This window comes from Ischnura elegans, chromosome 8 (assembly GCF_921293095.1).
Source record: "Ischnura elegans chromosome 8, ioIscEleg1.1, whole genome shotgun sequence".
NCBI lineage: Eukaryota > Metazoa > Arthropoda > Insecta > Odonata > Coenagrionidae > Ischnura > Ischnura elegans.
Genome location: NC_060253.1, coordinates 92,740,322 through 92,752,956, shown reverse-complemented (window position 1 = coordinate 92,752,956; position 12,635 = coordinate 92,740,322). Strand labels below are relative to the sequence as shown.

General features: G+C 39.9%; 1 protein-coding gene across 2 annotated transcripts in view; it reads right to left on the bottom strand.

Moving 5' to 3' along the window:
- Positions 1-2,306: 2,306 nt before the first annotated feature.
- The window catches only part of LOC124163698, a 186,377-nt gene continuing 176,048 nt past the window's right edge, over positions 2,307-12,635 (bottom strand). The window contains exons 8-12 of one of the 2 annotated variants that reach the window (XM_046540764.1): positions 10,652-10,865; positions 6,730-8,210; positions 4,892-5,031; positions 4,183-4,389; positions 2,307-3,240 (exon numbers count right to left, since the gene is read on the bottom strand). In XM_046540764.1, coding sequence (XP_046396720.1) covers positions 4,231-4,389; positions 4,892-5,031; positions 6,730-8,210; positions 10,652-10,865 — 1,994 coding nt within the window. In that variant the 3' untranslated portion in view covers positions 2,307-3,240; positions 4,183-4,230. The remainder of the gene's footprint in view (positions 3,241-4,182; positions 4,390-4,891; positions 5,032-6,729; positions 8,211-10,651; positions 10,866-12,635) is intronic. The other variant, XM_046540765.1, reaches the window with a different exon arrangement.

Genomic DNA, 12,635 nt, shown 5'->3' with positions numbered 1-12,635 from the left:
TTTTATATCGTTTGGTGAATTTCTTTTGAAGTGGATGAACGTGGCTCGATTCTCCGCCAGAAGAAACTGACCGATGTGTGTGCTGTTCGTTTGTACCATTTCGCTGTCTACATGCGATTCACTTGCTCTGAATGTATTAATTCAAAATTTATGCATGAGAGCTGAGAAAATTGCAACAGTTTTATTGCATATAAATTGGAATTCCGTTTGAATGTCTCACAAAATAAATATTTTTAAATATATGTGTAGTACAAAGCTTAATTGGCTATCAGTTTTTGTATGAGTAACTTAATTAAAATTCCACCGTCCGACATAATGGAAAAACTTGGTATCTATCTCGCACTATCATAGGCCTACATTTGATTCCGTTCTTATTGATTCATAAAACCTTTAATTTTATGGCTTATATGTTTTTCTGATCTAAAACTCGAGTTATCCAACTAAGTGTTCCGTTCGTGAAACATTGTTTTATAGATTTGTCGTGGCAAAATCGCCTTAGGTGTCCCATATCTTTCAATTATTAAATGTCATTTCCGTTGTGAAGCTTTCTGTTCACAATTAACTAATATTTATAGTTAGTTAATGTTAGAGTAGATGCTAGGTTATGACATTTAAATATTGAAGCCCTGCCGTTACTATGCGTATTTTCCACAAAACTTTTAGTCTCATGCTCACCTAAGAATGCGGGATATCAACTAAACTGTATCCTGATAATACCACAACCACCATTTCTCACTTAGTCATTGTATAATATGAGGTTTGCCTTCCGAATAATCAAAATTATCCCATCTATGGAGATGAATTGGATGGATGAGGCAGATACTTTGTGGAGATCCATTATGGGATATGAAGGGAAACACTTTGAACTTTCCACATAAAAATTTATTTAACTACAGTCGACATGTTTCGCTGCACTGCAGCGTTATCAAGACTAAACCAAGAAATTAACCATACCAATATATATACACAAATTGCACACTCGCAACCATTTGAGAAATTGGGGGTGGAATGTGGTGTGGAAAGGAGGGGTGGAGGGTGGGAAAAATTTTTTCCCTTCCATTCTCCGATCCTTGACCTCCCTCAGCTAATGGAAAAAAAACCCTCCGAGCACCTGAAAATAGTCACCATCCCCCCCTCCCCTACCTCACTCCAGACCGACGGTCAGTTTTAAATTTCCAACCCTCCTTTCCACCCCACCTTCCATCCCCAATTTCTCAGTGTAAATTTTTGTATTTATATTGGTATGGTTAATTTCTTGGTTTAGCCTAGTTAATGCTGCAGTGCAGCGAAACATGTCGACCGTAATTTAATAAATATGTGCAAAGTGTTTTTATTTATGTGGAAAGTTGTAAGTTGTATATTTATGTGGAAAGTTGTAAGTTGTATATTTATGTGGAAAGTGCAAAGTGTTTCACTCCATAGCCCATCTATGAAGCCTATGCCAAACAATTCCTTACCAAAGAAACAAAAATCAAACGTTTTGTTTAGTTGCATACCTATGTTTTTTTCCATTAATTATCAATCAGTAATTACACCTTTACCTTTGTTGATGTAAGCGCAGCTAGGTTTCTGGATTGTTCTTCGCGTTGATTCATCTTCGTGACGACAGTTTCGTCAGCGTTGCAGTAGGTGTCTAGAGGTCGGAAGTTTCAAATCTGAAGACGCTTGCTGCATCGCTTAATTTCTTTGCCGCAACTTGCTGCAACTAATTTATTGCCACTAATAGTACAGTATTAACTTATGTTAGGGCATCTCTCATTAAACACCCTTCGAATTTAAATGATAGTATCCGAATGAACTTGGATCTTCTTTCAAAACGGTCATTTAAAATCTTGTTAATAATTACGTTATTAGTGTAGATGAAATATCTATAGACTTTCAATCCGATTTTAGTTACCAAAGTATCGATATGTTTGTTTATTTAAACAGACCAACAGTAAAGTGCTTGGTTCGGTTGAGGAAGTTTGTATTATGGTTTCTATTCAGTTTGTATTTTATTTTTACCCTCTTTGGTGTTCATAAATGTATCACTACAATTTAATTATCATTCATGTTTATACGTTTAATTATTATACAGCACTAAATATTTTTCTTGATTGTAATTTAGTTATGACTATTGATGCATCGGCTCATTTCGGCATTGTAAATATTTTATGTTTTTTGAAATTATTTTTAAGTTTTCCTTCTACGAAAATTATCTGCGAGGTGGGTTGACTAATATTGCCTGCTTGTTAGCATGACATAACCTCTCTGAGATATACTATACGAATTAACTTACTTGTTGATTTGAAATGACATGGATAGGGTCAAATATTACAATATATATATATTTATAAATTATGTACATTACATTACAGACAAAATAAAATATGCTCATATTCATTCACATCCACTTAATAGTTAAAACACATACAGTCAATATTCATCACTGGTCATTTGAATCCGTTCAATAAAACAGAATCATGTCATTCGTTACATGGCAACAAATTTTCTCACCATTCTTCAATCACAGCAGCTTGCTGACACTTCATCAGTATAAAAAAACAGGTATTTTTGTTAGGCAAAACTTGCAATGCAAAACACATTATTTTACTGTAAAGTATCAAAAATGTAATGTTTTGAGTGATAAATTAAAATGGTATGTTTGTCGGATAGTTGTTTAGATAGGGCCGTGTAAGGGTATATACTAGTGGGCTAAAAAATATTTCCGTGGATTGGTGCTATTAGGGCCAATGTCATAAATCCCTGCCATTTCAGGAGAACAGTCCGAAGTTATAATGGAAAATTCAAACTTATTTTAAACCGAAGCTAAAAAAGTTACCGACTTGGAATTTGCAGAAAATTATTACTTTATTATTTTACAATTCATAGTTCCGAAGATTTAAGTGCTATCGAGGTATAATTACAAAAGTGTAAATTTTTGACATTGGCCCTTTCAGCACCAAACACCAAGATTTGAATTCGTTGGATACATTTAGACGGGTGGGGGTCCACTCATTCGTGATAGTGGCACTTCAGCTACGTGAGTGGAATATCCCTTATCTTTGACTGAACGATTGCCACCGAAATTAATGTCATAAAATTTTCTGTATGGGGAACGGTAACTTTTAATCATGCTCTCAGCTAGCATTGCCATTCTTCTTCTGGACTCTTGTCTTAAAGCTTCTTTCTCACTTGCTAACGTTCTTCAAATTCAAAGCGGGCATTCCTTTCCTTCGCTTTCCTCCACGCCTCCCAATCCTGAAAGAAAAAAATCTTGTATGACTTGTGTTTGTAGCTTTGGGTTGGTTGGTTTATACGAAAAAAGTAGAAAAATACTATGTGTAAGATCTGTAGTTGGGACGTGGTGGCGTCGAGGGTAGAGTACGTGTCTATTGATCGGGAGGTCCAGCGTTCAAATCCCGAATGAAGCTTTCGCACGACCAAAATCTAAATTCTTAAGTACGATTTGGATCATGGAAAGGAGCCCTACCCTGAATGTGTAGCGTTCACATGCCTTTGGCATAGTTCTGGGTGAGCTTTACCTTCACCTAACTAAACCAAGCTTCAGGTTAAATCACTGTGTAGGTGAGTGAGTGAAGTTCTGCGATATCATTCAAATAAAAAAAAAAGTTAATCTCACTTCATGGCATCTGTAATTCGTCTATAAAATGGCATTATACTCAGAGTATTAGGTTAAAAATATTTTATTGCACTAGTATTAAGCTTTTAGGCGTTGAAATAATATGACTACTGTTTATTTTTTAAGGGGAAGAGGAAATAAATTACACTTCATATTCCGTCCAAACGCTACGATCGCGATGAGATAATGGGAAAGGTATCATTTACGACGAAAGAATTAACTTAGTAGGTGACTACTGGTCTCAATAACTTCTAACTATATAATTTACTGTATTGTGTGATCAAGTTCAGGGGTGCAATTTTTACCCATCTACTTTTTCGATGTAAATGTTATAAGATGTTTCTTTCGCTTCTCGGAACTTGATATTTTATCGGTAATTTTGATGAAGAGATCGTATGCACGATGTCTGGAGAGTAAGTAACCGTAAAATAATATCTTTTAATCTCTGTGGCATAGAAGGTTCACAGTTGTCATTTTTGACTGGCTTTATTCAATGGCATAAGTTACTGTTGATAATTCTTTGAACCATTATGAAGATGATATTGCTTCATTTTACTCACCCATTACCATTCGTTATCCTTTTCTCAGGATTCCAGGTTTCTACCATCTCAGTCGGCTGTGTTTTGTTTGATCCAATCCAAGTAATGAGTGACTCTCGTGTAGACACCGGGGTAGCCAGCCTCTCCACACTTATTACCGAAAGACACCACACCGATTTGAATCCATCTGCCACCCTTCTTCAGCATAAGAGGACCGCCGCTATCTCCCTAAATGAACAAAGGCGTCGAAAAATCAGTTATGCTCTTTGAATATAACTCTTACTATACACATAAAAATATAGCGTTCTCACTATGACGTAATTACTTATTAGCAGTGGCACAGCTAGTGGGGGGATAAAACTCCCCCCAGAGCTCAGAGAAAATTTTAAGTTTAATTAATTTAACATACCTAATTGGATTGACATTACTGGCAGAACAGTGTAAAGATTACTACAATATCCTCCAGAAAGAAGCAAAACTCAACATTTACCTTAAAAAAAGTTTCTGGGGGAGGTCCCCAGCACCTCCCGCTTACCCTGGCGCGCATTCCCTAGACCCCCCAGTTTTAGTTGCGCATAAACCCCCCCCCCACCCTTAATTCCTAGCTGCGCCCCTGCTTAATAGTAACCGCGTGAATTGGAATTAGTAGGCAGGTAATTATTTGATGAAGACGAGTCTAGATGGTTGTTTGAAACAGGATAAGAAATGAAACCCTCGGTGGTATTTTCACCTGGCAAGCATCTTTCCCTCCTTCCGATAGTCCTGCACAGATGAAGGCTCCCGTGATAGGCTGGAAGTATGCCCGGTTACAATCCTCATTGCGCCACACTGGTAGATCTACTTGACGCTGGACCGTACTTTCTTTACCACCTGAAAAGAATCGACGCCCTCATTAAAAATCGACGTAAAACCTGAAAACTCACAGGGAACAATTGGGGAAGGAAATATTTCAGTTTATAAAATAATTTAAAAAACGGGTTTAGAAGATCGTCAAATGATGTATGTTACGTGAAATATTAATGGTAAATTATATACGCATGCATGAAATAAGGTTTAAAAGAATGAAAAGGCACTAAGGAAGGCCGCAAGATACGTATTAGGACGTCTCAAGAAAACCGACAACGTGATGGATATGATTAAAGTCTTGGAATGGGACAATGTCCAAACAAAAAGGAAAGCTAATAGATTGAGTGAAATCTCCAGGATTGTCATAGGTGACAAGGGTTGGGGTGAGCTAAAAGATGGTAAATAGAAATAACCAAACTGTATAAGTCAATATGATACTCATATAAAACAGAATTAATAATTTAAGGCAAACACAGCTAAGTACTACTTTTTAAACAGGGGATTAATTAAATTCTTGATTGGAATCGGCTGTCTGTTGAAATTTTCGAACCCTTTCTTAAATCCTAAAAATTATTTAGACGCAAATACACAGCTTATTTAAGGATAAGATCACTTTTATTGTGTCATTGTAGTGTATTATTGCGGTGTGTGTTACTTCAGTGTCACCAATGTGTATTTTAAGCATTTATATTTTTATTACTTCTAGGCATCTACCTATTTGTAATGTAATTTAATTAAAGAAACAGCCCTTAATATTAAATCAACTTTCCGCATAAATCGGTGGTCCCCACAGATTATAGAAAACCATTTTCTTAGACTTGTTTCATTCCTTTGTCGGTTGGCCTTTCATAAATGAGTAAATACTTGTGCTAAAAATTATTCATACCTGTTACAGTCGTCATCAGAAAGCAATTAAAAATTGAGTTTGGAAGTAACTTGCAGGAAATCTTGAGATATATGTGCTACGATTTCTTGTGTTCAAAGTTTATTTTCCAATACTTACAATTAGTAAAGAGCAATCGATTTTCGCTATCTTGAGAATCATTTCCCGTCAACTTTAATTCTTCGGCAGGTTCTTGCAATAGTTAGTTTCGCAAATAAATTTACGGCTTGAATGAATATTCATAGAATATTCTGCCAGCTTATTTAAACCTATATCTTCATACTACGCTGCAAGTCTTCCTCAAAGGGCGTGCAGCGGGAGTTATTAGGACAACTGCCGTTAACCTGTGAGATAATACAAAAAAAAAAAATAGGCGCGCGTTGGAGTGATTTGTCTGGCCGACTGCGACCTAGCATTTAATAAAATATTTTTTGCACGGGGGAAAACAAACTCCTACACCAATCCGTTCGGCAAATTGCTCTTATTTTTTTCGTTTCTATAGGATGTGATAATTTAATTCGTTTCAGAGATGATGTTCTCCGGTCGATCTACATTATACATGTAATTAAGATCTCAAGTAATCTAATACTCGCGGGTAGTGTCCGAGTCTGTAGCGGCTCCTAGCCCAATAAATGTCAAATCGCAAAATGCCCTGTTCGTTCGTGAACGTTTTTGTATTTATTTAGTATTTTATTTATATCACGGGTTTTATCATTCTTTGCTGGTTCCCATATGATTTGCTCATATTCGAGGTGCAGCCTGATGAGTGCAAAGAAGCACCTCTCTTTAACTTTTTTTTTAAATCCAAGAACCCTCCCAGAAATTATGGTCTCACTCACCGTAGTATGTCGTTCCCCAGCCGACGACAGTAGGCCTCTCCCCGACGAACGTTTCATCCTTGAACCTTGCGGACGGGAGACAGATGGGGGCGATGTACCTGGACCACCTCCTTGCGCTGACACCCCTTCCCTCACCCCTGATCCCCGCCCTCCTCCTGTTCCTCCCGGCAAGGGATGGATCCTCGTCACCCCTGAACATCCTCGCGACCCTGTCGATCCTCTCCTCTTTGGTGGCCACCTCCTCCGATGACTCACTCTCCACCTCTTTTCCCTCTTCTTCCGACTCTCTCGATTCGGAGCTCTTCGAGGCTTCTCCCGCGGGCTTTTCGTCCCGGAACGAGTTGAAAGGATCTTCCACCACCTTTTCCCCACTCTCTTCCGCCAGGAGCACCTTCCTCAACTCCTCAACTTCCTTCTTACTATCCATAGACTTAGCTTTTCTACCATTGGATTCTTTCCCCAAGGATGCCTTTGACGGCCTCAGGGTGAGGTATCCATTGTAAGGACTTCCAAATTTTTGAGGGAGCTCTTCTTCTTCCTCGGATGCTTCCCTCTTCCTTCGGCTCGCCGATGTCGTGTTCGTGGAGCTCAGAGATCTCCCCCTGGCTTGCGTTCCGTTTAAGGATTTCGGCCTGATCCTCAGGGCCCGGCTGAACACTACGGTATCCGTACCCGTACCCACTGATAGCTCGAACGCCACCTCGCCATATCTGTTACCTCTACCCTGGGAAGTGTTGTTGGCCTGGGTAGAGTTGTTGAGGCTCGCTGAAGAGTCCTGGCGGCCCTGCCTGCTCGTTCCGGGACTCGGCGCGTCGGCCAGGACCTCCAGTCGGGAACTCAGTGGGCTTGTAGTGGTAGAAGATCCTTCCGAACTCTTGGTCTCCTCATCCTTCTGAGCGTGGCGCTTGAACTTGATTCCACTGGAGGCGGGCTGCTCCGTGTCTTCTCTGTCATCGGGCCAGAATTTCCGGGCCCTCCTGAAGGCCCTCATGGGCCTCCAGCCGAGGTCCTGTCGCTCCCCAACGCTGGCTCCATACCGTCTGAGTCTCTCCCGCTCGCCGTGGGCCAAGTCCTGTTCCTCGGAGTCTTCGAAATCGTATGGGTACGCTTTAGGGTCGTCCTCGGCGAAGCGTATGGCTCCGGACGTTGCAGTCTCCTCAAGTCCCACTTGCCTCACAAGGGCCTCCACCGCCTCCTCCTCTTGAGCCTCTCCGTAGTCGTCCTCTCCTTTGGCGGCTCTCCTGGCCTCGTTGTCGGCCTCTTCTTCCTCGGAGCCTCCGGCCTCTCCGTTTCGTCTGAGGGCGTTCCCTCCGACCACCCGGTCCAGCACCAGCACGGCGATGTCGTTGTAGAAGCCCACCCGGGAGAATCTTGGGTGCGCCCTCACCTCGATGACGCCGAAGGTCTCGGGGGCGGATGGCTCGTCGTCCCGCTTGAGGTCGAGGTCGCCGAGTCGAACGGTGAACTGTTTCGCGTTGAACCTGAAAATGAAAAGCATGTAATGTCACCACATATGACAAAATTCATGAAATGCAGACTTTGAAAAACTTCTACCCAAATACATGACGCGATAGTGCGGGCAATGATGGAAAAAATCGATTTCGATTAAAATCGAATATCGAGTTTTAATAATCAAAGATCGATGAAATTGAGATCGAGCCATCTTCGAGGTTCGATCCAAACTCGACTTTTCTACTTCGATCTTGACGATTTCGTTTGACCTCAGCAGCGTGTGCAAGCAGCAGCAGACTACCAGCCTATGATAACGTCATCCGTCCCGAGTGAAAGACTTATTATCATAGCCGTTATTCATTAAGAAAGTATCTTAATCGGGTGATCATTCTTAAAAATTTTATGGGGCCGAATAGTTCCAAGCAGATATTCCAACAAATGTGCTTGCATATTTATAAATTATTATCGAAACATTCAATCATGTAATCCAATTAGATTTTTTGGGATTTTTTCTACTATTCAAATGTATAAATAATGTACATGTTTCGCATGAATAATAAACACGTTTTCCACGCATTTCTTCAAAATATTGCATTCGATCTTTTCTAACATTCAGTATTTTTGTACCAATTAGACATTTGTAGAGCTTACCAATTCGATTATAAATCGATTGCTCGAAGAATTGATTTTAACCGATATTTTTCCTTCACCAAAGTGCGGTAGAGGGGGTTTGATTGACGGGTAGATCGTTTGGTTACGGACCAAAGAGTCCCGGTCTAAGTCTTTGGACACTCCCTGCACAATTTCTCCAGGTGCAGAGAGGTATTGGAGGGACATCGATCACAATTATTCCAATCGGTTGTCATCATAATCGGTTCGGGATGGAGCTAGAAGTTTCGTCAGGGGGGCTAAGATCATATAAAATCCGAATATCCAAGCGTGACGGAGTGGAATTTTTCCGCATTGAAATAAATACGTGCAGATTTCTACGATTATAATTTAAATAAACACTCGCAATTAAAATCGTGAAAAATTGCATATGTTTATTTCAATTTTGGCAAAGATCAGTCCCCCCCCCCCCTTCCTATGAAATATATTGTTGCATCTTTCATCATTGCAGTTGTTTTAGCTAATGATAATTTCAGTAAATTACGTATTGGTTTTGTATTTAGATCATTAAAGCAGTTTATTCTGATGTACAGAATTTCTCTTGATTGGTAGTGAGTGATCTTTTCGGGACCAACGTGGCAGAAAGCGTGTTTTGGAATGCGGCAGAGATGTTGTTCTCTGACATCGCTTTAGAGTCGCGAAGGACGAGCAGCCTTCCCGTCTTGCTGTTCCGGGGTCATCTTATATGAGTGTTCACTTCTCTACTTTGACCTTCACGATGGCTCTCATATGAGTAAGGAATATTCCGCTTTCTGCCTAATGAACCATAACGCGCTGAATATGAATGCAAGATGATGTCCCCTATTAGGAGCAAGTACTTATGAATCGAACCTGATTTCGTCATGAGTTCATAAATAACGTATGGATTTTTGATCTAAAGTGGAAATTGAGTAAGTGTTAGAATATTTACTGACGTAATATGTTCAAGTATTGTTGAAAGATGTCGCAATCACGCCTTTTTATCGTAACAGCTGACAAGGATCTAGCACTTTTGATTGAAGGAAATACTCCTAAATATGATTTTGTACCCATGAGGATATGTCGTTGCTGTTGATAACCCTGAGTATTTTGATATTTAAATATTGATTACGCTATCAATACCAATTCAATCAAAGGAGCTTGTTACTTAATGGAAGCATGATATCGCAACTAAAATTATATGAAATATTTGACTTGTAATTGGCAAGGGCATTCATTGCTGTACACATAATCATCGTCTCCGTAGGCGGCGAAAATGAGACTTCGCTTGGAATATAGGTACACTACCCGTCCGGTAACTGAACTTTATGTAAATTCTAACAGGTCTGAATGGTTTTGCTCCATTGAAATCAGATATTAGATGGGAAATGAAGTCTTTAATGGAGTGGGGTTTGTGGGCGAATCTGACTCCGGACTCTAATTGAGGGAGTGAGAAGCCGAGGGATACAAGTGTTATTTTTTTTTTGAAACAGAGTTAGGCACAGAAATTAAATAAAGAGAACAAACGAGATCAACTAGATCTGTACATTTGATTTTCCATTCGATGACAGCTCAGAAAAGAGACTCACTCGTATCCCTCGATCACCAAGTTTTTGTGTATTTCATGTATCAATTTTTTTAACTAACTCTGTAAAAAAATCACGTGTACCCCTTCTAGGCGTCTCACCTTCTCAATTAAGCTATTAAGGCGGAGGAGGGAACAAATGGATTTATTCCAGAATGTTTCAAGTTTTTTTTACGGATTGTTCTATTTTTGGCGAATATTTCGCTCGTTTCCCTTTGGCATTTCTTTTTTTTTTAACCACCATCCCAAAATACTTACGGTCTTTGTCGCGTGTCTCGGGTGCAATGCGCCGCCGTTAAAACATGTCTCCTACCGACCAGTGTGCCTCCGCACCAGAACTCCGTCCTCCTCGGCCCGTGCAGGAATATGGCGGCCACCCACGGCCACCGACCTGGAAGGGCCTCAGATCCACCGACGATCCGGAACGATGACATCCCGTAGGTCAATCCGCAGTCTTCCAGACCGTTGGCATCTTTTGGACGAGGGATTAATGTCATTTAGTATCGTTGAAAACCGCATGGAAAACTCCAAACCATCCGAGTCCATCAAGAGCTAGTTTTTAGGATCAATGTTTGTCATATTATCCGCATTTGCATTTCTTTTTAGGTACAGTAACGTAGTCTTTCACTGAAGAAACATTTATCAAAATTGCCATTTTGAATGTTTTTCCCAGCATATAACTACAATAAATTACTTTCTACGCATGTGTGAAGCGGTCTTTCCACTTGATAAAAGTTTTATGAATCTACTTAACATTCATGCTATTATATTTTTTTTATTATCATCACAAATATTTGTTTATGTTCCTTCCCTTCCTACCCCATCTTGTGGAATGGGGCGTTAAAAGTGTTTTTTGAGCCTCGATGGTGTATCTGCGTGGTGCGCTAAGGAACCTGATCCAATTGCCATTCTCTCCTCGGGAGTCAACTTCGGGCGATGCGTTGTGATTAAGGAGGAATAATTACCAGAACGTTTATTTTTACGGGCAGTTTTGGGAACTTTACTATCTGTAGTGTTCCTTGCAATTTCCTTCCCAATTCCAAATTCGGAGTGCACTTTAATTCACATATTTATGCACTAAAAACTTTGAAATGTGAAGTCCTATCTTAAAATATAAGACACGGTCTCAGGCGTTATTTTGTGGAATTGCTTCATTATTGAATGAAATAAAATAAAACTAAACTTTGGTATGACCATACGTTCCCCTCCCAGTCACCATTACTTAACGTCACTCTACCATCCCCCGACGACCCTCAACCTTGATTCCCTCATGTCTTTTAAACCTTTGAGAACCCCTCCTCCCTTTATCTTTTTTTCCTTGTCGTTTATCCCATGCAAGCCAGCCCAAGGCACCCCCCACTCCTTTCTTCAAAAAACAGCTTTACCCCTCATCAATGTTCCTGCCCACCCGCCCCTTTTTCGCCCCCCCCCTTCCACCCGCGATTACCTATTTAAGAGCATGCCACCCATCTAATTGTACCAGATGATAACACTTGATGTTGAAACCCGGGTCGTGCTATTTAAAATAAAGTGTGGAATAAAACAAAGTTATTTTATTTCATTCGATAATCCTATCTTAAATTCAATTTCCAAGAAGGTAAACTTTGTGAATCCATGGAAACCTAAGAGGCCAATTATTGGATGTTCATCAATATAGGAAATCAACCTTGGAGGTGCTCCACTGAAAGTAACTCATATTTATTCTCAGGCAGTGGCGTAGCTAGGAATATGCTTTGGGGAGAGATAGGGGGCCTGGGGGGGCGATTCCCCCAGGCAACCGAGTCCCAGGTCCGGGGGGTCAGACATTAAAAAAAAATCGACATGCCTGGAAATACATTTTACATCATTTTGACAATTTAAGCAGATGCACTTATTATATGACAAAACTAGAAAATAGTTTAAAATATTTTTGTATTTCTCTGAGCCATATGGGGGGAGCTAGTTAATCCAGTGTACTCAGGCATGGAAAGATAGAACTCCTTTCTTGGACAGTTATGATATAAATGCCTAATTTTTGGTTTATAATTAATTAACAAGTTTGCAAACTTCTGACCTAAAATTTAAAATTTATGAATTATCATTAATGCTCGGGAGCCTAAGGTATTTTTTAGAGTCGCGAGATGTCAACGCTTTACATTAGAAATACCGTAGTTTTACCGTATTCATAAGTGTTACTATCATTAATTTACTTTTTGAGTCGATGTCGCTGTTTAAATTAGATGCATTCATACCTCGCTAGTAG